The following is a 24,530-nucleotide window of genomic DNA, read 5'->3' on the forward strand; positions in this document are numbered from 1 at the left end:
TTGATGTATGGGGTCGTGTCTGATGTTGATGTGTACGACTGTGTGTGATGTTGATGTATGGGGTCGTGTGTCTGATGTTGATGTGTACGACTGTGTGTGATGTTGATGTATGGGGTCGTGTCTGATGTTGATGTGTACGACTGTGTGTGATGTTGATGTATGGGGTCGTGTCTGATGATGATGTATGGGGTCGTGTGTCTGATGTTGATGTGTACGACTGTGTGTGATGTTGATGTATGGGGTTGTGTGTCTTATGATGATGTGTACGACTGTGTGTGATGTTGATGTATGGGGTTGTGTGTCTTATGTTGATGTGTACGACTGTGTGTGATGTTGATGTATGGGGTCGTGTGTCTGATGTTGATGTGTACGACTGTGTGTGATGTTGATGTATGGGGTCGTGTCTGATGTTGATGTGTACGACTGTGTGTGATGTTGATGTATGGGGTCGTGTGTCTGATGTTGATGTGTACGAGTGTGTGTGATGTTGATGTATGGGGTCGTTTGTCTGATGTTGATGTGTACGACTGTGTGTGATGTTGATGTATGGGGTCGTGTCTGATGTTGATGTGTACGACTGTGTGTGATGTTGATGTATGGGGTCGTGTGTCTGATGTTGATGTGTACGACTGTGTGTGATGTTTATGTATGGGGTCGTGTGTCTGATGTTGATGTGTACGACTGTGTGTGATGTTGATGTATGGGGTTTCGTCTTATGTTGATGTGTACAACTGTGTGTGATGTTGATGTATGGGGTCGTGTCTGATGATGATGTATGGGGTCGTGTGTCTGATGTTGATGTGTACGACTGTGTGTGATGTTGATGTATGGGGTCATGTGTCTGATGTTGATGTGTACGACTGTGTGTGATGTTGATGTATGGGGTCGTGTCTGATGATGATGTATGGGGTTGTGTGTCTGATGTTGATGTGTACGACTGTGTGTGATGTTGATGTATGGGGTCGTGTGTCTGATGTTGATGTGTACGACTGTGTGTGATGTTGATGTATGGGGTCGTGTCTGATGATGATGTATGGGGTCGTGTCTGATGTTGATGTATGGGGTCGTGTGTCTGATGTTGATGTGTACGACTGTGTGTGATGTTGATGTATGGGGTCGTGTGTCTGATGTTGATGTTAGGGGTCGTGTGTCTGATGTTGATGTGTACGACTGTGTGTGATGTTGATGTATGGGGTCGTGTCTGATGTTGATGTGTAGGGTCGTGTGTCTGATGTTGATTTGTAGGGTTGTGTGTCTGATGTTGATGTATAGGGTTGTGTGTCTGATGTTGATGTATGGGGTCGTGTGTCTGATATTGATGTATAGGGTTGTGTGTCTGATGATGATGTATGGGTCGTGTGTCTAATGATGATGTATGGGGTCGTTTGCCTAATGTTGATATATAGGGTCGTGTGTCTGATATTGATGTATAGGGTCGTGTGTCTAATGATGATGTATAGGGTCGTTTGCCTAATGTTGATATATAGGGTCGTGTGTCTGATATTGATGTGTAGGGTCGTGTGTCTGATGTTGATGTATGGGGTCGTGTGTCTGATGATGATGTATGGGGTCGTGTGTCTGATGATGATGTATGGGGTCGTGTGTCTGATGTTGATGTGTAGGGTCGTGTGTCTGATGTTGATGTGTAGGGTCGTGTGTCTGATGTTGGTGTGTAGGGTCGTGTGTCTGATGTTGATGTGTAGGGTCGTGTATCTGATGTTGATGTGTAGGGTCGTGTATCTGATGTTGATGTGTAGGGTCGTGTGTCTGATGTCGATGTGTAGGGTCGTGTATCTGATGTTGATGTGTAGGGTCGTGTGTCTGATGTTGATGTGTTGGGTCGCGTGTCTGATGTTGATGTGTAGGGTCGAGTGTCTGATGTTGATGTGTAGGGTAGTGTGTCTGAGGTTGATAGGTAGGGTCGTGTGTCTAAAGTTGATGTGTAGGGTCATGTCTCTGATGTTGATGTGTAGGGTCGTGTGTCTGATGTTGATGTGTTGGGTCGCGTGTCTGATGTTGATGTGTTGGGTCGCGTGTCTGATGTTGATGTGTAGGGTCGTGTGTCTGATGTTGATGTGTAGGGTCGCGTGTCTGATGTTGATGTGTAGGGTCGTGTATCTGATGTTGATGTGTTGGGTCGTGTGTCTGATGTTGATGTGTAGGGTCGCGTGTCTGATGTTGATGTGTAGGGTCGTGTATCTGATGTTGATGTGTTGGGTCGTGTGTCTGATGTTGATGTGTAGGGTCGCGTGTCTGATGTTGATGTATGGGATCGTGTATCTGATGTTGATGTGTTGGGTCGTGTGTCTGATGTTGATGTGTAGGGTCGTATCTCTGATGTTGATGTGTAGGGTCATGTGTCTAAATGTTGATGTGTAGGGTCGTGTGTCTGATTTTGATGTGTAGGGTCGTGTGTCTGATATTGATTTGTAGAGACGTGGTTCCGAGGGTGATGTGTAGGGTGGTGTGTCTGATGTACCATCCCGTTACCATAATCGTTGTTAAAAGTTTTACCCCTAGAAAGTTGATTGCGGGTTGGTTACTTAAAACATTCACTGGCCACAGAATACTGTCAAACTGTTATCATTTCACAGTGCATAACACTCCATTCTCTCGCCCATTAAAGTGGCTGCAGCTTATGTCCCGTATTGTCGATGACGTCCCTGTGATTGGCAACTTCCGCAATAGTGACTCAGCGCATATTCTGCCAGTAACCAGTGTATAAGGACGTTTGCAGAGTGTGGTACTTTAGCCTTTGGCTATCGCACGTGTGTATAATAATTTAACATCCGGGCAATCGAACGTCTCACTAAACAGTGACGTCACGACCAGCAGACCGGATAATGGAATGAGCGTTCAAAAACATAAAATATGAATCCTGTTTTAGTTTTGATAAACTTTATCACTGCCAATCATTACTGCTATATCATACACTGACACAGAACGTAGCACGTGCCTATCTGGAACTAGTAAGGTGTAAAACATTCAATACCTTATTTATAAAGGAATGTCATGTATATTTTAAACAGACGAGAGAGGGAAGTTCGTCTTCAAACACGCAAAGGTTGTAACATGGCAGAACAAAAACGCGAGGCAGTGAAATAAGGGAGATAACCGATGTTGTCTTCGAACTGATATTGCTTGCGATTCAAGAAGAATTTTTCCGACATTCACGGAAGTGTTATATCACACGACAATGCACGTCCTTATCTATTGTGAACTAGCTGATTGGCAGATATTTGGATCTGGACATACAACATGACGGATAAGGAATTCATGAATGGGTATTTAACAGCTTAATGGAAATGGACACCTGTAATTTCCTTCTATGGGTATGTATATTACTTCATCAACGTAATATCTGTATCTCGAAGGTCACGTGGAACTTGATTGGCAAATTCAGTGAGGCTGATATTTCAAATGAATTGTTCAGGTCTTAAATATAACATTTTGTTTGTTTGTTTGTTTGTTTGTTGTTTAACGCCGCACTCAGCAATTTCCAGCTACGGCGGCCGGTAAAAAATCGAGTATGGACAAGACAATCCAGTGATTGACGTCATGAACATCGATCTACAGTATTGGGACACAATGACATGCATCAACCAAGTCAGCGAGTCTGACCACCCGAGTCCCTTTAGTCGCCTCTAACGACACGCATACCCTTTCTACTTTATGAGACCTGGGGATTCTCAGTCAAGCATAGTCGCCTCTTGAGGTCTTGCAAGACCTATTCTAACCCGGATGTTCAAAGTTCTTGAATGTAACAACATTGCCCATTGAATATAATTAGTACCGAGGAGACTAGTCTGTCCTACAGATCATTAAACAAATATATCCAATACAGAAAATGCAAGGCGATAGTATTTAGCAAGTCTAGATCGCTGCAGTATAGAAATGAAGAGAGTCTCTGGACTCCTTTTTATTATATTTCATAACTATATTTATCCGTAACTGTTTTTATCCGTATAATATGTTCTTTTAAGAGACTAGATGCTAGTCTACGGGGAGGCTAGCCTTGGCCTTGTGATAACATTTAGCCACAACTGGGTATGACTGGAGACCCTTTGGTCCACACATTGACAGGAACAAATACTGGAAACAAAATAGTTCAAATGACTGACAATAAGTAGTTCCACTAGCATGGTGTTGACTCACAGCATGGCAAAGACCACGATCAGTGTTGTTTATGTAGCATTTCAGGAAGCGAGTTCTGTGTCGGAAACAGGCCCTGGTGTTGATTGTCATAAAAGAAGACTCTTGGTCAGTTCAGTTCCCTGTCCTTTGTAAATTCACAACACAGCACTATTTCACACACAGCGTATTCATGCCGGGAAGCCACACACTGTCTCGCGACGATTCTCCAGTGACATGTAGGTGTAAGGAGTGCAAGGAGTTTACTCATTATAAAAGTACAGTTTCCACCCTTGCCGAACTAGGATGTAATTTCGTGGCTCAATCGCAGCTAACCAGTGGCTATTACGAATTCTTTCCTATCTATGTCCTTCCTATTGACCAATCTGATTCCACCTTTTTATATCACTTGTATTTGTTTTAAACATAATGGCGTCACCCAGTCGAGACGATCTGAAAGGAAATCAAGATCTTGATTGTAATAACACGTGTCTTACCTCGCGAAGTGAATCAAATCACTCGAGCACCTTGATTAAAAGCATGAAAATATTTGGAAAATATTTGTCGACGGACAGTTGATGGTACACATGCTTTACAAATCCTACAATCGACCGAAATCTGTACGGCAGTCGCCATGCTGTTTACGATGCCGATTTCATTACGCAACTTTTGATTGGACTATGCATGGACTCGTTAGCCCACTCGAAGTACAACTCGGAATTTCGGCAAGTGTGGAAATTGGTCTATTATAGTCACTTAACTCCCTTGCCTCGGACAGATTGGTCATGAATGTTATGACTTGTGGACTGTATATAGTGTGGGCCTTATGCTGGGCTGGGCGCCAACCTCAATTCGCTGTGAAGAGTTTTGAATCCATGTATCGACGTGGTAATTATTCTTGGTTAATCAGCACTGTACACGCAATGTTGCTGGGAAATGTTGTTGTAGAACGGACATAACGTAAGATACATGTAGATGAATAACGGATACAGCGTCATCTTAAAGACAAATGCAGTTTATGACGGATATAAGGTCATCTTAAAGACAAAGGTCCCAAACAACGAGTGGGAGTTGTTTATCGTACATTAGAACACTGCAGGGAGAATAAGCCATGAGGGGCGCGCTCACTTGATTGCCTGTTTTAAATTTGGTTATTTTCAGGCTAGAATATTGCTGTGTGCGGCGTTAAACAACACCCACTCACTCTCGCAGTGACAGTGGGTCTTATATTCTACAGCATCTCTGTGAATGGGACGCAAGGACTGCCATATTGAATGTATCTCATTCAATTAACTCCGTGTCATTCCCATACAACTCTTCTTGCTGGTTTCGGAAAGATGCGAAGTGGCGAAAATGAATACGCTTTCAGCCGATTGACCAGATCCGAGTCGAGGTCCCGCAAGAAACATTTTGACATCGATGTCGACTATGTCTCACGGCTTCGCATTTTTGACAGACTGTAGGTACTGTAGGACCGGGGCTCTTTACTGAAACAAAATTCCAATGTTTCTTCATCGTGCTAATGATCCCTTCTCCAGCACCGACTCAGCAGCCGTCAGATGGTTTTCATCGCAGCCGCCGGCATCTTGACGTAATCCGTACATCATGTATCCCCGGGGATGCTGGAACTGTTAGTCCAAGCGTATGCTGGTAAGCGCCGAAGGAACAGCTGTATTACACGTATACACTTGAGGTGTCGGACCCAAGGGGCTGGTAATTTAAAGGGGAAAACATATCTGCACCATCAGCACTACCTCTGTACACTGGCACCTTGGTAACCCGGACGGTCTTCAGTCTGGATTAACGAATCGTTGTTTCTGTCAGCTGTTTGTATGGTTCTGTCAGATGTCTTTATGTTTCTAAAAGAATCGCACGGCTTCCGGAATATCGTAGTTTCACCATCTATAATTATGAAGTTTGGCCAGGTAAACCAGCGGTGGATAGTGTGAGCATTAGGACACGATGAAACACTAACCCGGAAAGGAACCGATCAAAATTATATTAATAGAAAACCCTAATTTGTCCTAGAAAGAAATGGTTTATAATAATTTGGCCTCGGGTTCACCCAGAAATATACATTGTTCACTGGGCATGCCCGGTTTTCAGAAAAAAACGTCCCGTGCAAAAAATGTCGCCAGAATATTTAATGGCGGGTACCCTTGACAGGACCAAATTATCAGATACAGCGATCTCGTCATTATACTTCCATAAGAGCCCCAGACCGACCTTAGCTTCCCCCTTGCACTGATGTGTGGGACGGGATCATTCTGTGCCAGTTTATCCAGCAGTGTTTTCTGGAACTGAGACTACAAACACATGCCCTGGGAGATTTCAAGCAGAGAGTGTACGCGCGTTATTTCATTTTTTTCTCCAGCTGGTTAAAAAAAGTATATGTTGTCACGATTTGAAAATGCATATGGATTAAATTGACCCTCGCTTGTGATGGTTCCTCGTTTCGTCTCGAGGTCCTGTCTGTATAGTCGAATGGTCGTTTGTGTTAATGTATGTAAACATGCGACGGGGAAATGATGTGGGTGACTGGCATACCAAAGAACGTGGTTTCACAAGCGAGGAATTATACCGTGTACCGTTTGTCTTGCAAAATATCCTGGATATATTACTCGCTGTATGACGGTGATTGTGGAATTCGAAATGGTAAGTCAGCAATGACGTCATTAAATATCCATAGCCTGTAAGTGAATGTTGTTGTACCTTTTGTCAGTATTGGGCTCCCATGATCCGCCCGTTTTAAACATGTTTAATTTTTTAAAGCAATTTAACAACTGCTCTATTAAGTCTTACCTTAGCTTAGACGTGGCTGTCGGATTCTGATCCATTCTATTATTGTACCCCACTAATATAATGTACATATGTTTTGTTTCCCACTTCAATTGCCGAACTGTTGGCATTCCATTTGCAGCTAGTATCCCAACCGTATTTCGAATTAATTTCGTAAGACTCTATTCCCCGGATATTTACGATATTTTCCGAATGAAATGAATCCAGGGGGAATAACTCTGTTTGTTATTGTCGTAAGCTATGTTTTGATGAATGAGAAAACTGAACGAAGTGGATAAATACCTAACTATGGTATTCTTACCGACTCGGACCAAAGTGTGCATGAATAAGACATAGCTACAATAATGATCAGGTGGGCGGTAGGATACATTCGTCGTCCGCCGGCCCCTTGGGTGACGTGGGCAGATGTACCCGAGATATTAGTTTATCTTCTCCTCGAGACCGGTGGACAACTTATTGTACTTCGTTTTTGCATGGGACTTCCATACTAACTCATAACGTAAGTTATGAAATGTATGTAATTATTGTAAACCGTTACATTGACAGCATTTGGGTTGGGGTCAGTTTGGGATAACCTACCGCTGGCCGGTGCAGCTGTTGATCAATATATTATAAACAGCTGCATGGTTACCTATCCCCCAATATTTGCACATCGGCATTGCGTGACCCCTGCGACCAGTGCGTTGTCAGTGCCTGGGCTCACTCACTCATCTCTCCCCCCCCCCCCCCCCCCCTTTCTCTCATAAGACACACGCGTACAATCCACAAGTCGTAACATTCATGACCAATCTTTCTGAGGCAAGGGAGTTAAATGACTATAATAGACCACTTTCCACACTTGCCGAAATTCCGAGTTGTACTTCGAGTGGGCTAACGGGTCCATGCAATATCGGTGTTACACTAGACTAACAGACTAGTGTTACACGAGTGTACCCTTTTTCCTCATCTACTTGATGAAATAAACATTTAAAAGGCCTCGGAGTCAGAACATGATTCCTGTTGTGTTTTCGCCGTTGGAACATGACGAAAAATAATCCCCCAGATAATTGCTGCGCTGCTGAAAGCCTTTCTGGCAACATGCCCCCTGTGTGTCGAAAGTGGCCGAGGTTGCTGTCAAAATATGGGTCCACTTTAAATTTGATTGGCAGCGGGAATAGTAGTCACAATTCATAAAATGAACACGTGTGGCCCCTCAGCCCTCGGAAGGATACACGCGAAGTTTGCCGTAGGTGCGGAAGGATATATGAAAGTTAAACCCATGGCCCCGTGTCATTGTTTTTAGATGAGAGATCGAACATGGCTGCGGAAATTTGGCGGTTTAGTTGCCAGGGGGATCGGGAAACAGAATGTGGTTGGGTTTCGTGCCGCTTAACAATTGAATAGTATTTCAGTTAATTCACTCCGTGTTTTCACTCAGCTGTTTTATGTAGGGAGGACATTAGGCAGGTCGTGTACATGTACACAAGGGCAATGTATGGTGGGTTGTTGGTTTTTGTATTGTTTAACGCCGCACGCAGCAGTAGTCCGTCCATATGATACCGGCCTGTAAATAGTCGAGTTTGGACCTGACAATGCAGTGATTGATGTTCTGAACAATGATCCACACCGTCGGTCTTCGCACAGGTAACCGGGGACCAGGACCCCCCACAAGTAACCGGGGACCGGGAACCCCCACATGTGATTAGTATGTGAGGGATTCGATTTGTCCAAGTTGGGTTAGTGGTGAGATGAAAAGGGGTTTAATGTCGCGTCGAAGATTTTTTCCACTCACATACCGACGTAAACACGTGTGTTTGACCGCGTGTATACTAGTCCGAACTGATGCCGGTTTTATAGTGCTAGCCCACACATGTATGATACATGTATGTTCCCTCGGTTTAACGTTGATACCCCACTCAGACGCATTATACTGCCTTTGCACCGACCAGGCCTTGTATTATTCCCCTAAGAGAGCGCCATGCAGTTCCATTTCAGTATCAATATTTTAGTTTTATAACAGCGTGTCAGTTTCATGGGGGTTCGATCCCCCGCCACATCATATCAAAAGACGTTAAAAGATTAAAAGATGGTACTTCTTGTTACCTTGCCTGGCGCTCGGAATTCCGGGCTAAAACAATGACTGGTCGGCTCGGAGTCAGTATACTGTGTCTGAATGTGGTATTCGTGTTAAACTACGGCATGGTATCTCAGTGTGCTAGCACTTTAATATCGGCATTAGTTCGAACCGGAACAAGCAGCCACAAACGCACAGATGTGCATGTATGTCGCTGTATAAGAGCAATAATCTTGGACGTGACGTTAAATTCCATTTCATCTCACATCACGTGTGAAGGAAACTCATCGTTGATTTTTACTTCGATCACATGTATGGCAAAGACAGACCAATATCTATCATGGAGGAGGTGTTTGTCACTGTTATCAATATTCCAGACCCGGGAAATCTCAAACTGTTTTCCTAGAGCAGATCCAAACCCAGGCCTTTCATGTAACGCGAGAACCTCTCGGCTATCCAACCCTCTGTGCATTTAAGTTTTAATGGTTGTTTAACGCCGCACGAGGCAGCACTCCAGCAACTGTATTGATTGAGATCTTTGCTATTTTCTTAACCTAAACAGATAATTACGAGATCTCTTTAACAGAGGCCTGTGTGTTGAGATTAAAAGCTCTTTCTCTGTGCGCGTTATATCATATATAATCATCTGTTTCTTCATAAAAGTTCCACTGCCAAGAAATTTAATCATCTTTCATGATAATGTTTATCTGCTGGCGTTGAGCGTCTTCACGGCCTTATCAACTAGACAGATTTATGTGAGTTTGCAAACCGTATGCCACCCGCCTACAACTTCATCGGCTGCCGCCGTACAAATGCTGCACAAACATTCGGCACTTATCGGAGAGCAATCCGAACGTCAGGTCCCGACGTCTTCTCTGTACATACTGGCGAAGCCTTGATAACATGCCGTGAATGTTTTCTTTCGACAGAGAGAACCGTTAATATATCAAATTTCGCCTCATTTGCGAAAAGGTTTGGTTACAAACACAATTTGTGGAGCGCAAAACCTCATTTACCAGCGGCCCCGCCTTGTTAAATTAATACACTGGAACAGTTTTTTAATAGTTTTCTGCGAGTTTCATGAACTTACCGCCCTTGAACTACTTGGATATTGTTTTCTTGTTTAAAATGAGTGAACGTGTTTTCTTTCTTACGTCGGGTATGAATGTGTGACTGTTTCAAACTCAGTTAATGGAGAAACAAACAATTTACGTGTTTAACGTTTGTTCATCAATTATGTTTTCCATAGCCACTTATGTCGAATAAGAACCATACTGTGATATTACGTCATATCGCGGGCTGCAGTGTAATCTCTAGGTCTGCACCACGGCTGTACTGAATGGTAAGTCCATGGATGTATAGTAATTCTATCTTTAAAATAGCCAACTTGTTCTTATTATTTATATAATCTTGGAATTCTGATTTAAACTAATAACTATTGCTTAGAGACTTGTGCAAGTCTCTGTAAAATCGCATAGGGACGGTAGGGTGAACCAGTGGATAGTGTGTTTGCTCAATCGATGTGCGACACACCGAAGGCCCAGGTTCGAATCCCCATTTAAGTACAATGTGCGAAGCCCATTCTTTAAACAGTGTTAAGCCATACTCCCTCTCTCCCTCATGTGACTTGGCCAATCTGGGATTCGAACCCTCGATCATAGGTTTCTTGCACGCCTAATGGAGACAACTCTGTACATCGGATTACGGCGTCTTAGACGACTGGGCCATTCGTTTCCCCAAAATAGAGAAGTTGAGAGCAGTGAGGTAAAAGTGTCCGTACACCCGTCAATCCGGACACGTTATTGGAAACCATAGCGTCTGTTTTGAAGAGGTGATTATGGGGTTATTGGCATAGCTTTGTGTTACTGTCAAGCAACAAATGAAAGCTATCCAACCTGATATGTTCATTGTACCTATGTGATGTTTCATGTGTCAAACCCTTTGTGACGCTCGACCTCTCCATTCGCTTCTATCAAACCCGCCCAGTAGTACGAACCCCGTTAATCAGAAAAATCTTCCTTCCCAAAAAACTATACTGTTCAAAGAAGTAAACATTTGATTTAAGGCTGTTTTGACGTACTAGTTAATCCGGAAAATTTGGAATCTGATCGAATTCACTGGGTACGGGACCGCCCGCTTTAACGGGTTGCGCTATATGTTCGGGTTAGGCAATGATACCGCAGAGGCCCCGGATAAAAAGCCATACCCATAACAGCGTACAGGAAAAATCATGAATTTGCTTGAAGTCATCTCCAACAACAATCATGACAATGAAATACAACATTTCCCGCTGCTCACCATTCTGCGACGACCTGTTCTCCCTTGCCTGATTATATCCTCGCTACCGTGTGTCATCGTGCCATCCCAGGGGGTAGAACGGTAGCGATATGTCTTGGAAAGCGATTAGCGGCATCCAATGAAGTGCACGAGTTCAAGAGAGGGAGAAATTGGAGATAGGTTTTGAGATTCTCAAATATTCCTCAGTCATACTTTGGTGTTTGCTAACGTTGGACTTATGCTGGCTGAGTGCGGAAAGCGACCGCGGTGGTAGGTGGATTTTGCAATCTCCGTCATGACGTGCTTTTGAATATGACTTATGATGGTGATGTTGAAAGGGTGAGTTCAGGTTTAGACGATGAAGAGCATCAGCCTGGGCATGTATTGTGATGTATTTTGTGTTGTGGTATGTACATGTGACCTACATTTAAGTTTGGCGTCTTGCATTTGATGGAAATGCGGTTATATTATTATTATTATTATTATTATTATTATTATTATTATTATTATCATCATCATCATCAGCAGCAGCAGCAGCAGCATCAGCATCATCATCGGCAACAGCATCAGCATTATTGTTGTTATTGTTACCATTTTTTAAATTTTTACCATGCAAACAATGTACACTATCATCATAACTTCTTCACCTAGTTCTCCTGCTGTACGTCCATGTGAAGGGCGTATTAATGTCAGTAGCAGAAAGAGATTATTTGATTACAGTATTTGTTGACACTCTCTATTATCTCTCATGGATGCAGAGCTTCCAATTTAAAGATCCTTGCAAAACTGATGGAAATGATGGAAGTTTCTATCATCCCAAAACTTAAAATGTTTCTCAAACATTTCTTTTCAGTATTTCAGGCCATGTTGCCGATATTACAGTATGGTTCACATACGTAAAATACTTCCTCACATGAATTTGTGAAATGGTTTATCTTACAGTGAATATATTGTCTTTGTTCAGTATGCTAACATCTGACAGCGTTCATATTCAAAGATTTGTAACGGCGGTTCCGCCACAAGTAAGTGGCAATGTTTCGCTTCACGAACAAGGCTGGAATTATGTTCCAAGACGTAGAAATGCGGTAGCTTCAAGATCGGGTGTTGGAGTGATATCACCAATTGATTATAGTTCCAGTACGATAAACAAGGGGCAAGAGATTTGGGTTAAGCACATAACCAGAGGCTTTGGGCATTTCACAACATAAAAGGAGCTTTTGTCGTAGAATTTATTTTTATTACAAACCCAGTTTTAACTTTAACCTAAATTTTGGAACATATGTGGTTTGTAAACCTGAAGTTACTGTGAGGATTAATTAACCGATATTATTGAAGTATGATGACAGGTTATGATTGTATATTAATATTAATTACACATACAATATTAATATTAATATTGATTACACATATAATATTAATATTAATATTTATATTAATATTGATATTGATCACATCATCCCCTAGCACAGTACCCACGTCACCCGCTGGCACAGTACCCACATAACCGGCCAGCACAGTACCCACGTCAATCCCCTAGCACAGTACCCACATCACCCCCTAGCACAGTACCCACGTCATCCACTAGCACAGTACCCACGTCATCCACTAGCACAGTACCCACATCACCTCCTAGCACAGTACCCACATCACCCCCTAGCACAGTACCCACGTCATCCACTAGCACAGTACCCACGTCATCCACTAGCACAGTACCCACATCACCCCCTAGCACAGTACCCACGTCATCCACTAGCACAGTACCCACATCACCCCCTAGCACAGTACCCACATCACCCGCTAGCACAGTACCCACATCACCCGCTAGCACAGTACCCACGTCATCCACTAGCACAGTACCCAAGTCATCCACTAGCACAGTACCCACGTCATCCACTAGCACAGTATCCACGTCATCCACTAGCACAGTACCCAAGTCATCCACTAGCATAGTACCCACATCACCCCCTAGCACAGTACCCACGTCATCAACTAGCACAGTACCCACATCACCCCCTAGCACAGTACCCACGTCATCCACTAGCACAGTACCCACGTCATCCACTAGCACAGTACCCACGTCATCCCCTAGCACAGTACCCACATCAACCCCTAGCACAGTACCCACGTCATCCACTAGCACAGTACCCACGTCATCAACTAGCACAGTACCCACGTCATCAACTAGCACAGTACCCACGTCATCAACTAGCACAGTACCCACATCATCCGCTAGCACAGTACCCATATCACCCGCTAGCACAGTACCCATATCACCCGCTAGCACAGTACCCATATCACCCGCTAGCACAGTACCCACGTCTCCCGCTAGCACAGTACCCACGTCACCCGCTAGCACAGTACCCACGTCACCCCTAGCACAGTATCCACGTCATCCACTAACACAGTACCCACGTCATCCACTAGCACAGTACCCACGTCATCCACTAGGACAGTACCCACGTCATCCACTAGCACAGTACCCACATCATCCGCTAGCACAGTACCCATATCACCCGCTAGCACAGTACCCATATCACCCGCTAGCACAGTACCCATATCACCCGCTAGCACAGTACCCACGTCACCCGCTAGCACAGTACCCACGTCACCCCTAGCACAGTATCCACGTCACCCGCTAGCACAGTATCCACGTCACCCGCTAGCACAGTACCCACGTCACCCGCTAGCACAGTACCCACGTCACCCCTAGCACAGTATCCACGTCACCCCTAGCACAGTATCCACGTCACCCGCTAGCACAGTACCCACGTCATCCCCTAGCACAGTACCCATATCATCCACTAGCACAGTATTTCCATGGTGAGAATTATGGCAACATGGAAATTCACCAGCACTAATCTAATTACTGTCAGGCCGCATGTAAACAGGGGCTTGTTCACATCAGTTAATGTCATATTTGATGTAGCCTTTTGACCAATATCCGGGAAGTGGGCCATTACCATTAAGCAGAACCATATTTCCTGGCAGGCAGTTCATTGGTTACTATGCCTGTTGACGGTTGTAGCCAAACAAAAATATACCCCCCTCTCCCACTTACTTCATTTAAAGTCGGCCTCATGGACGATCTGATTGTCAAGTTTAACGGATGAACGAATGGATGACTGAAACAGCGATTATCCAGAGTATCCAGATTATCCCACGTCCTTGATATTAGTCATCAAAAGTAAATACTGTCTGGATGAATGACTTTCCGAAATATATGGGGGCAGTCGGGTATCCTAGTGGTTAAAGCGTTCGCCGAAGACCCGGGTTCGATTCTCGATATGGGTACAATGTGTGTAGCCCATTTCTGGTGTCCCCCGTCGTGATATTGCTGGAATATTGCTAAAAGCGGCGTTAAACCATACTCACTCACTCACTCCGAAATATAGGTGATACAAACTAACTATTGTCCTAGACTAACACTTAGTCCCAGAAATATTATTTACAAATACATGTCTACAAAATAGAAAAATAAAGCCCAAATGGAGCCCTGAATAATGTTTCAGACACAACAAACTAGCATCCCATGAATAACTGTTTTGTAGATTAACCAATGTTCCCACGAATGCTTGACCTTACTAACGGTCGTGCAGTTTCAAAATGTCCGGACTAATATTAACATAGCATTGTTACAGGCATCGAAAACTGGTTAATTCGACGTAACAAGACGATATATCTTGGCGGTCCAGTCAGAATGTTTATATAACGCACTACGCTTGTCTCGAACATAGGATATGCAATGCATTTTCGCCTTAAAACCAAGTTGCTTTGTAGATGCAAACGGTGACAAGAGAATATCTCGTTTCTCTCACCCCCCTTCCAACCTAGCCACAGAGATGCATATATCCCAAACACTTCTTTTCGAAGTTCGCCGCGAATAGCTTCAAGATTGCTGATGTGGCGTTTAGCAATAATCACGCGCACGCTCTTTCCAAGTTGGGTCAGTTTTTACATCAAGTTGCGTAGATATGTTGTTTTTCTGTTGTTGTTTTCCACCAAAGTATGTTTTCTTTGGATAAGTTTCATTTGCTTTGTCTATCTTTTGTGCAACCAAAGTGTTAAAATATCAACGCTACCGGTAAAGACACTATAAATGCAGTAGATTCGGTTGTTGCTGTTCTACCTAAGTTCTGTTAACCTATCTTATTTCACACGTGCATACATTTCATGTTTTCACAAGTGTTTCTTTATGGTGTGTTTTTTGGCCGTAGAAAAAAAAAAACAGGATAAAAAGTTATTTGTCTTGGTTCCTTTAAGCACAAAGGACACGTGCTCTCTCGAAAGACACAATTCCCTGCATACCAAATATAAGAATTCGAATAAATTCGTAAGGGTTAAAAAATTCAGGTTAAAATAAAGTAGAAATAATATAAACGTTTTCTGACATGTTGATCAGTTTGTATATAGCATTATGTGAAGAAAATGTTGTTTTGTTGTTAAAGGGTGCTAGACGATTGCTTGGAACACTATATGAATACATGTTCAGTAGACAAACGAATGCTCATGGATAACAAGTTCTTTATTATGATGTAATGGGGACGTATACAAGTTGTTATCCACAAAATGGTTTTGTTACTTCTAACAATGCCTATCAAACAATTGAATAAATGTTGTTTTTTTGTTGCAGGGTGCTAGACGATTTTTCGGATGTTGTGTGCGCAGTGCCGGTGGTTGTTATCGTCAGCTGACCATGGTTCTAGGGTGGCAAACTATTACGGAACGACCATACCACAAACTACCCCCAACAGCCCCCAAGAGAGACGCGCGATGCATCTACGCAGTCTGTCTCGCTGCCAGCATCATCTCCATCGTCATCCTGGCATACGTGACGTCATACAAGATCAACAACGGCCATTTTGTAAGACATTTTCAGCTCGGCGGCGTGCAGTCTGCTCACAGTGGAAATGGAACAGACGAAAGTTCCATGCAGATTGTGGGGTTTGTTAATAAAAATGGAGATCATATACGATTAGACTCAATAATGGGGTACTCCCCGAAAGGGGTTCTAGAGCTCCGGTGGAAGAAGAACGGTAGCGACATTAAGCCTGTTGGACCCACGGTCCCTGGGATTAGTCTGGAGGGCCGGGCCCGCTTGAATTGTGTAGATGTGAATAAAACGTCGGAAATTCTTAGCATGGTAAGTGCGACTTGAAGTATTTTATTTGTTTGTTTCTAACGCCGCACCCAACAATAGTCCAGCCACAGTTAATGGAGTCTTGACTTGTCAATCCGGTGTGTGACATCATAAACATCGATCCACGCCATTGGGATGCGATCAACCAAATCACCGAGCCTGACCTCCTCTTACCCCCAGCGTAGGTTACCGGGGCCTTATTCTTAGGCTTGCACTAATGTAATCTTTTATGTGTTTAATAAGAAAAGCAATGGTTGGTGTGTAAAAGTGATGTTTAATTTCAGCTGTGGTGAGTGATATTAAACATGTACACCTTATAGGCAATATGCCAGCCACGAGTTATGTATTACTTTATTAAAGACATGTCGACACTCGACACTGCAGCGTAAAACAGCTATAACAGGTCACATTGTTTCAAGACATCTGATATTACACAGTAACTCAAACTGTGTGCCCCTACAGGCTTAGAGTAGGTCTCCAGTGTCTTGATTGTGTCATCTGCCGTCGCAGATTCGACTACTTAGCGATACTGTGGTATTGTTGGGATATTGCTTACACCATCAAAACATTCATTTACTCACTCGCATTGTTTTGACATGGCGGTGGCAGCGTAGTGGTTTAAACTTTTGCTCGTCATGTCCGATTCTCCATGTCGGCACAATGTGTGAAGCCGTGATAGGGCTAAAAGCGGCGTAAAACTATACTCACAGGTTTGACATGTGTTACAGTGAATATGATTGCATGTTAATTTGGATGCAAGCTTTGCGAAACTTTTTTTTTATTTATTGCTAATGCCCGTTAACTTGTTTTTTTTCAGGCACCCTTCAACTTTCTTCCAAATTTTAAGAATCCATGTTGGTATGAACCGATGGTTAGACCAGATGTGTATAACACTAACCATTTCAAACATTTTTCAAAGTATTGCCGGAACTTATTCAAAGATTTAACTGAGGAATGGCGAAAGAAAATGGAACAAGATGCCCAGCCTCGGAGACTGCGTTGTCTGCCGTACTTTTTTATTGCCGGGCAACCGAAGTGTGGGAGCACGGACCTGTACTTTAAGCTGATGTCACACCCGGACGTCGTTTCTCCTCCTATGAAGGAGTCTCACTGGTGGGCCAAAAATAGATTTGGTAGGCGTCATCATTTGATCATTATTTGAATATTATTCCGAGAGCGGTATGGGGTCCAATATACATATTTTGAGTAGTCTCCCCTTGGGGTCTGAGAATAGTTTCCCCTTGGGGGTCGGGTTAGAAGAGGTTAGTATCCTATGCTTGAATTGTGCCCCCTTGTGTTCCGGGATACAGGGTTAGAATTTATGCCCAATACTTCGTGTTTGTCACCTTGTGGGTATTCCGGGAAAAAAGGCCCCGGTGTTGCAGGCGTGTGTAACTATTCACTGAACGTGCATCGTGATACTCTGTAACACCACTGGAGTATCGTGTCGTTTCGTGACGTCATGTATCGATACAAAACGATTCAAGGTCAATCAAAGCCTAGTTCTCGCTACCTCTGATCAAAGATCTGAGGACACCCCATTACGGGTCACGTCAGAACAACCTTTCATCCGACCAATCAGAGCGTCGCTTACCAGATCATGAAAGTGACAGTTGGAATCATGCAACCTCGAGAAATTTAACACGGGCTATTCCGAACGACAGTTACGGGCTTTATAACATTAGCCATTCAAGAATGTTTTTTTGTTCAGTTTTCAAATTTTTAATCAAGTATTATCAAGACATGTTCGAAGCTTGGTCGCCAGTTTGAAACTAGTGCCGTTAAGCACGAAAACGCTGCCTTCTGATTGGCTAATGTCATCTTCTTGTTATTCATTCCATTGATCAGTCAAAGTTTGCGAAAGGTCGGTCTGACGTTACCCTCAATGAGTTGTCTCTCAGATCTGTTTTAATACGACTGATTCAAGTATAGATAAGGATGACAGGTAGAATTACCTCAAATCTACTCCATACGCTTTAGTAAGGCAACTATTGTTCCCTTTGAGCTGGAAACGTTTCCATAACAAGCAAGTGTCGAGTTGTATCGTATGGTATGGTTGACTAACTCGTGTAGTCTCCGAAAATATATAGTTTTGATAGAAAAAGCAACTACGTGTAATTGGAAAGGAGCCCCAGTAAGATGGTAGATTCAGAACCTCAACCTGGGGAAAATCCAGACTTGCTTCATTTAGGGCTATCGCTTTACAGTGAGGGCTTGGCGGAAGGGAAAGAATATGATTCAGGGAATGTGAGACAGATTAGTTGCAGGTCATCGCGACCTCAGTGTCGTGATATGACTCATAAGGCAAGGATGAGGACCATTACTGTCCTAACACTGTATATATCATACTACTGCAATCCTTAATAATTCCAGATTTCCTGGGCTAATTTGACATCACAACAAAGCACATCACATCCGCAAAGTCCAAGATTAGTCCGATTTGTTTTGAAAGTTATGAGGTTAGGAGGTATATGGACTGAAATACATGTTTAAGCGTTTCTGAATGGATACCCACGTGTCTTGTCGGATTTTCACAAAGCGAATGCAGAGATAAATGGTGATCATTATTACGATATTATTTACATCGGTGCAGTGCCCCCGGCTATAGACAGTTGCGATGCTTTCAAGTTTCAATAGTCCCTATACCCCTAGTTAACAAGATGGTGCGACATGATTCAAACCGCAGTCTTCTATTGTTTGTAGACTTTACTCTATGAAAACACAAGTATACATCTGGTGCAGATATTGTTGATATGTGGTAGCTTTGTGTTTGTGAAATGCCAACAAAGTGTTAATTGTCGTCGTGTTACATATGTCCTCAGGGTGGCGACTCAATTTCACGTCAAAAGTTCCAATCAATGACTACATCGACCTGTACGACAAGGCGGCGTTGTTCATGGAGCACGTCAATGACCCCAACACATCAGAGGAACAGGAGGGGTACCACCAGCTGATTACAGGTAAATGAACACCTGCTGGTTACAGGTAAATGAACACCTGATAATACGAATATGGCCATCAGTTGATTACAGGTGAATGAACCTCAGCTGATAACACGTAGATGACCACCAACTGAGTACAGGTAAATGACCACCAACTGACTGCAGGTAAATGAACACCTGATAATACGAATATGGCCACCAGATGATTACAGGTAAATGAACCTCAGCTGATAACAGGTAGATGACCACCAACTGAGTACAGGTAAATGAACACCAGCATGGTACAGGTAAATGAACACCAGCTGGGTACAGGTAAATGAACACCAACTGAGTACAGGTAAATGAACACCAGCTTGGTACAGGTAAATGAACCTCAGCTGATAACACGTAGATGACCACCAGCTGGGTACAGGTAAATGACCACCAGCTGGGTACAGGTAAATGAACACCAGCTGGGTACAGGTAAATGAACACCAGCTGGTAACAGGTAAATGACCACCAGCTGGGTACAGGTAAATGACCACCAACTGAGTACAGGTAAATGACCACCAGCTGAGTACAGGTAAATGAACACCAGCTGAGTACAGGTAAATGACCACCAGCTGGTTACAGGTAAATGAACACCAGCTGATAACAGGTAAATAAACTCCATCGGAACCTTTTTAGACGCTGATGAACTGTCTGTTGAAGTTCTATTTTCGGGAACGTTTGATTCATACTCGAGCTGCCTAATGCAGTTCGGCTTCACTTCTGACTGCAGTATGTTTACCTTTGCTGTCATTTACACAGAATATACTTTTACATGATTTCGGAGATAATTCTCTTCTACTAAACCAGCAATCCAATGAACCCCGAACTGGATGGTTGGTGAATCAGTGGTTACAGTGATCGCTAGTTAACCTCTCCCCATGTCTTCAGGTGATGCCAGTGTGTCCACGCTGTGGTTCAATGACTACTGGTGGCAGCTGCCAGAGAACTGTGGCTTCACGGAACCCAAGTACACGAACGCCCACTACATCCGCTACCTTATACCCAAGGCCAAGATCATTATTATACTGAGGGACCCGACTGAGAGGTGAGCAATGGCCCCAGGATAGGCACTCAGCCATGTGATATGCATACCGACATAGCAATGGTTGACTAAATGGCACAGGAAGGCAGGAGGATATCCGAAACCCCATTTACCATCCAATGTGCATTGTGTTTGTGTAAGGTGCAAGTTCTGTTGTCAGACCTGACTGACGAGGGACAATGACTCCAGACACGTGCACCCAGTGTTCATGGCGAAGTTGACCATGGTTCTGTTTATATACAGCCAGCTCCGGATATGACGAACTCCAATGGTTTTTTTTTTATAATCAGATCGTTATATGCGAACTTCACTCAGTAACATCCACGCGTAACAGCTGAAGATATGCTCTTACTAGAGGTCGTACTATATATATTTCATTCCAGAGACCCGTGAAGATTCGGGGTAGAATAGGTCTTCAGCAACCCATGCTTGCCGTAAAAGGCGACTATGCTTGTCGTAAAAGGCGACTAACGGGATCGGGTGGTCAGGCTCGCTGACTTGGTTGATGCATGTGATCGATCCAAATTGCGTAGATCGATGCTCATGATATCAACCACTGGATTGTCTGGTCCAGACTCGATTATTTACAGACCGACGTCATGTAGCTGGAATATGGCCGAGTGCGGCGTAAAACAGCCAACCAACCATCATGGTATTCCATTCCATATATAGTATATACATACACTGGGTTACACATTGATGCATAGGGTGTTCAGCCATAACAATATACAGGTAAAGATATTCATGCATTAGATGTACAGGCATGATATTTAAATACATACGACAGACGGGTAAACTTTATGTTGACGTACAGGTAAGGGAGGCATATACATATATGAACAGACTTTGGCATTAACGAAGCCATAGGATATCCATTCCAACAAAGCGATGGATTAAATAAATAACATAGGAAGCCAGAATAATATCTGAAACTCTTTTACAATCTGATGTCTAGTGCGTGCACATGTCGCCATCCACATCACAATCTGTAGTCATCTTAATTTGATTACAGCTTTCGAATAGTTAACATTGGTATCGAGTTTCCTCTTCCAGGGAAAAATGATTTGTTCAACGCGACAGCCACTTTCATAGCTATTTATCGGGGTAAACATTTAAGACAGTTTTCCAACCCAGACTCATCTAGTAGGCATGTCTTATGTCTATAATCAAACCAGTAGAGCCAGACACGATGCAAGACCAAACCTTACACCATTTGTGCCAGAACCGCTCAGTGTGACTGAGATGACTTCAGAATCAAAACCAGACGCCATTCCTTTATAGAAGAGGTGGGGGAGTTGCGCGGAGTCTCGTTTCGAAATTCTTCGCATCGGAAGAAAACGTTGGTTGTTTGCACGTTAATCGTTCACATTTTATGTTGCAGTGCAGTACGCGCGAGAGATCGGATAACGTTTCAACTTAATGGTCCGGGTTTTTGTGATTTCCTTCGGGCATTGCTTTGGGTATATTAGAAACACTGTATGACATTACATAACTCGCTGTGTCCGGAAACTAAGAGTTTGGGACAGCCGAATAATATATCTCTGTTCCAGGAAGGAACGCATTGTAGAGCATTTAGTTAGGGTTGAAGTGTTGAGAGATAGAAGAAATCCAAGACCGTTATATTCGACGTTTTCGGTGACTTTTGTAATTTCACGATGGTTAGCCTAAGTCCCGATGCCTCAGACGTTTAGCACCTTGGTGAACCATATTGTTACAGTGGACTGACCAAGGTAATAATCAGATCTATTGGGGTTTCAGCAGATCCTGGATAAGGGACGTAGTTCCCCAAACAAATAGCTGAGCCTCAAACCGCTTCACTCTTGTCTTATTTTGTTGCTAGTGGTGTGTGAGATGGTTTAACGCCCCATTAATCAGTATTTAAGTTAAATCTCAGTTTTTAATACTTTGGTGCAAAGCCCACGAGCACGTGTGTCATGCTGACAATTCAAGGATCATAATAATAATCTTCAATTAGAACCTGCGATAAGCTGATGCTGGTACTTATGTGGGACGCAATCCTGGACAAAGAATTGCGGCGCCTTAAACGACTGGGCCATTATTTTCCAAGTGGTCAGTAATGGCGAATTATCACAAATACTTAGATATCATCTTATTGTCTGGCAACCATTAACTATCATTGCTGTAGGCTCCGATTGTACAATACGTTTATCAGTTCTTATTTGTTCCAGATTATATTCGGATTACCTCTATTTCCAAAAACATCGGAAGTCACCGGACGACTTTCATCGAGAAGTATTAATGGCCATCAGCTCCCATGAACGATGCGTCAATAAAACAACAATACGGTCGTGTATCAATAACAGGACGATCGCCAACACAGCCAGGGTGAGTTCCTGTTATCCCACCCGCGGGGGTAGGCGCCAAGTAGTGAATCCAAACCTCAAACAGCTGGTGCTGCACCCGCGGGGGTAGGCGCCAAGTAGTGAATCCAAACCTCAAACAGCTGGTGCTGCACCCGCGGGGGTAGGCGCCAAGTAGTGTATCCAAACCTCAAACAGCTGGTGCTGCACCCGCGGGGGTAGGCGCCAAGTAGTGTATCCAAACCTCAAACAGCTGGTGCTGCACCCGCGGGGGTAGGCGCCAAGTAGTGTATCCAAACCTCAAATAGCTGGCGCTGCACCCGCGGGGGTAGGCGCCAAGTAGTGTATCCAAACCTCAAATAGCTGGCGCTGCACCTGCGGGGGTAGGCGCCAAGTAGTGTATCCAAACCTCAAATAGCTGGTACTGCACCCGCGGGGGTAGGCGCCAAGTAGTGTATCCAAACCTCAAACAGCTGTTGCTGCACCTGCGGGGGTAGGCGCCAAGTAGTGTATCCAGACCTCAAACAGCTGGTGCTGCACCCGCGGGGGTAGGCGCCAAGTAGTGTATCCAAACCTCAAATAGCTGGTGCTGCACCCGCGGGGGTAGGCGCCAAGTAGTGTATCCAAACCTCAAATAGCTGGCGCTGCACCTGCGGGGGTAGGCGCCAAGTAGTGTATCCAAACCTCAAATAGCTGGTACTGCACCCGCGGGGGTAGGCGCCAAGTAGTGTATCCAAACCTCAAACAGCTGTTGCTGCACCTGCGGGGGTAGGCGCCAAGTAGTGTATCCAGACCTCAAACAGCTGGTGCTGCACCCGCGGGGGTAGGCGCCAAGTAGTGTATCCAAACCTCAAATAGCTGGTGCTGCACCCGCGGGGGTAGGCGCCAAGTAGTGTATCCAGACCTCAAACAGCTGGTGCTGCACACGCGGGGGTAGGCGCCAAGTAGTGTATCCAAACCTCAAACAGCTGGTGCTGCACCCGCGGGGGTAGGCGCCAAGTAGTGTATCCAAACCTCAAATAGCTGGTGCTGCACCCGCGGGGGTAGGCGCCAAGTAGTGTATCCAAACCTCAAATAGCTGGTGCTGCACCCGCGGGGGTAGGCGCCAAGTAGTGTATCCAAACCTCAAATAGCTGGTGCTGCACCCGCGGGGGTAGGCGCCAAGTAGTGTATCCAAACCTCAAACAGCTGGTGCTGCACCCGCGGGGGTAGGCGCCAAGTAGTGTATCCAGACCTCAAACAGCTGGTGCTGCACCCGTGCCCGTGGTTCAATTCCTTCTCAGATTTGTCTGTTCCTTGTAATGTGTGAAGGGGAACGGGTGGCCCAGCCGTCCGAGGCGCCGCGATTCGCTGTGCAGAGTTGCGTCCCTTGGACACGCAAGAAACCTATGATTTTGGGTTCGAATCCCGGTTCGCCCCGATTATGTTTCTAGGTTTGTCAGCACCATACCCGTACACATTGGTTTCACCTAAGTAGTAAACGTCTGAGACCTGCATTACTTCGGGCTTTCCTCCCACATTAAGCTGACACGCCGCGATATAACTGGAATACTGTTAAAAGCGGCGTTAAACCCAACTCACTCTCGCACTGTAATGTGTGATCTCACCTACAAATTTTAGTTGAGAGGTTGCAATAGTTGCCCTCCTGTTAGCACTGTTTCTTCGGAATGCTTGAGGGAGGAGTCATTTATTTCTTGATCAGACATCTTTTGAATTTCCAACCTTATTAATCTTTCATGCAGATCAAGAAACAAACATATACGAAACAAACAAGCACATCTATCATACTGTGGCAAAT

At 44.1% G+C, this 24,530-nt stretch overlaps 1 protein-coding gene across 5 annotated transcripts in view; it reads left to right on the top strand.

Annotated features, from left to right (window-relative positions):
- The window catches only part of LOC124121918 (carbohydrate sulfotransferase 15-like), a 57,724-nt gene that overhangs the window by 11,890 nt on the left and 21,304 nt on the right, over positions 1–24,530 (top strand). Inside the window, exons 1-6 of one of the 5 annotated variants that reach the window (XM_046485046.2) lie at positions 3,291–3,332; positions 15,891–16,400; positions 17,215–17,530; positions 19,220–19,357; positions 20,258–20,414; positions 22,601–22,757. In XM_046485046.2, the coding sequence (XP_046341002.1) occupies positions 3,300–3,332; positions 15,891–16,400; positions 17,215–17,530; positions 19,220–19,357; positions 20,258–20,414; positions 22,601–22,757 (1,311 nt within the window). In that variant the 5' untranslated portion in view covers positions 3,291–3,299. Of the gene's footprint in view, positions 1–3,290; positions 3,333–6,597; positions 6,787–11,386; positions 11,600–15,890; positions 16,401–17,214; positions 17,531–19,219; positions 19,358–20,257; positions 20,415–22,600; positions 22,758–24,530 lie in introns of those variants that run through there. The other 4 variants (XM_046485048.2, XM_046485050.2, XM_046485047.2 and 1 more) reach the window with 4 other exon arrangements.

This window comes from Haliotis rufescens, unplaced genomic scaffold, assembly GCF_023055435.1.
Source record: "Haliotis rufescens isolate VD_foot unplaced genomic scaffold, xgHalRufe1.0.p SCAF_54, whole genome shotgun sequence".
NCBI classification, from domain to species: Eukaryota; Metazoa; Mollusca; class Gastropoda; order Lepetellida; family Haliotidae; genus Haliotis; species Haliotis rufescens.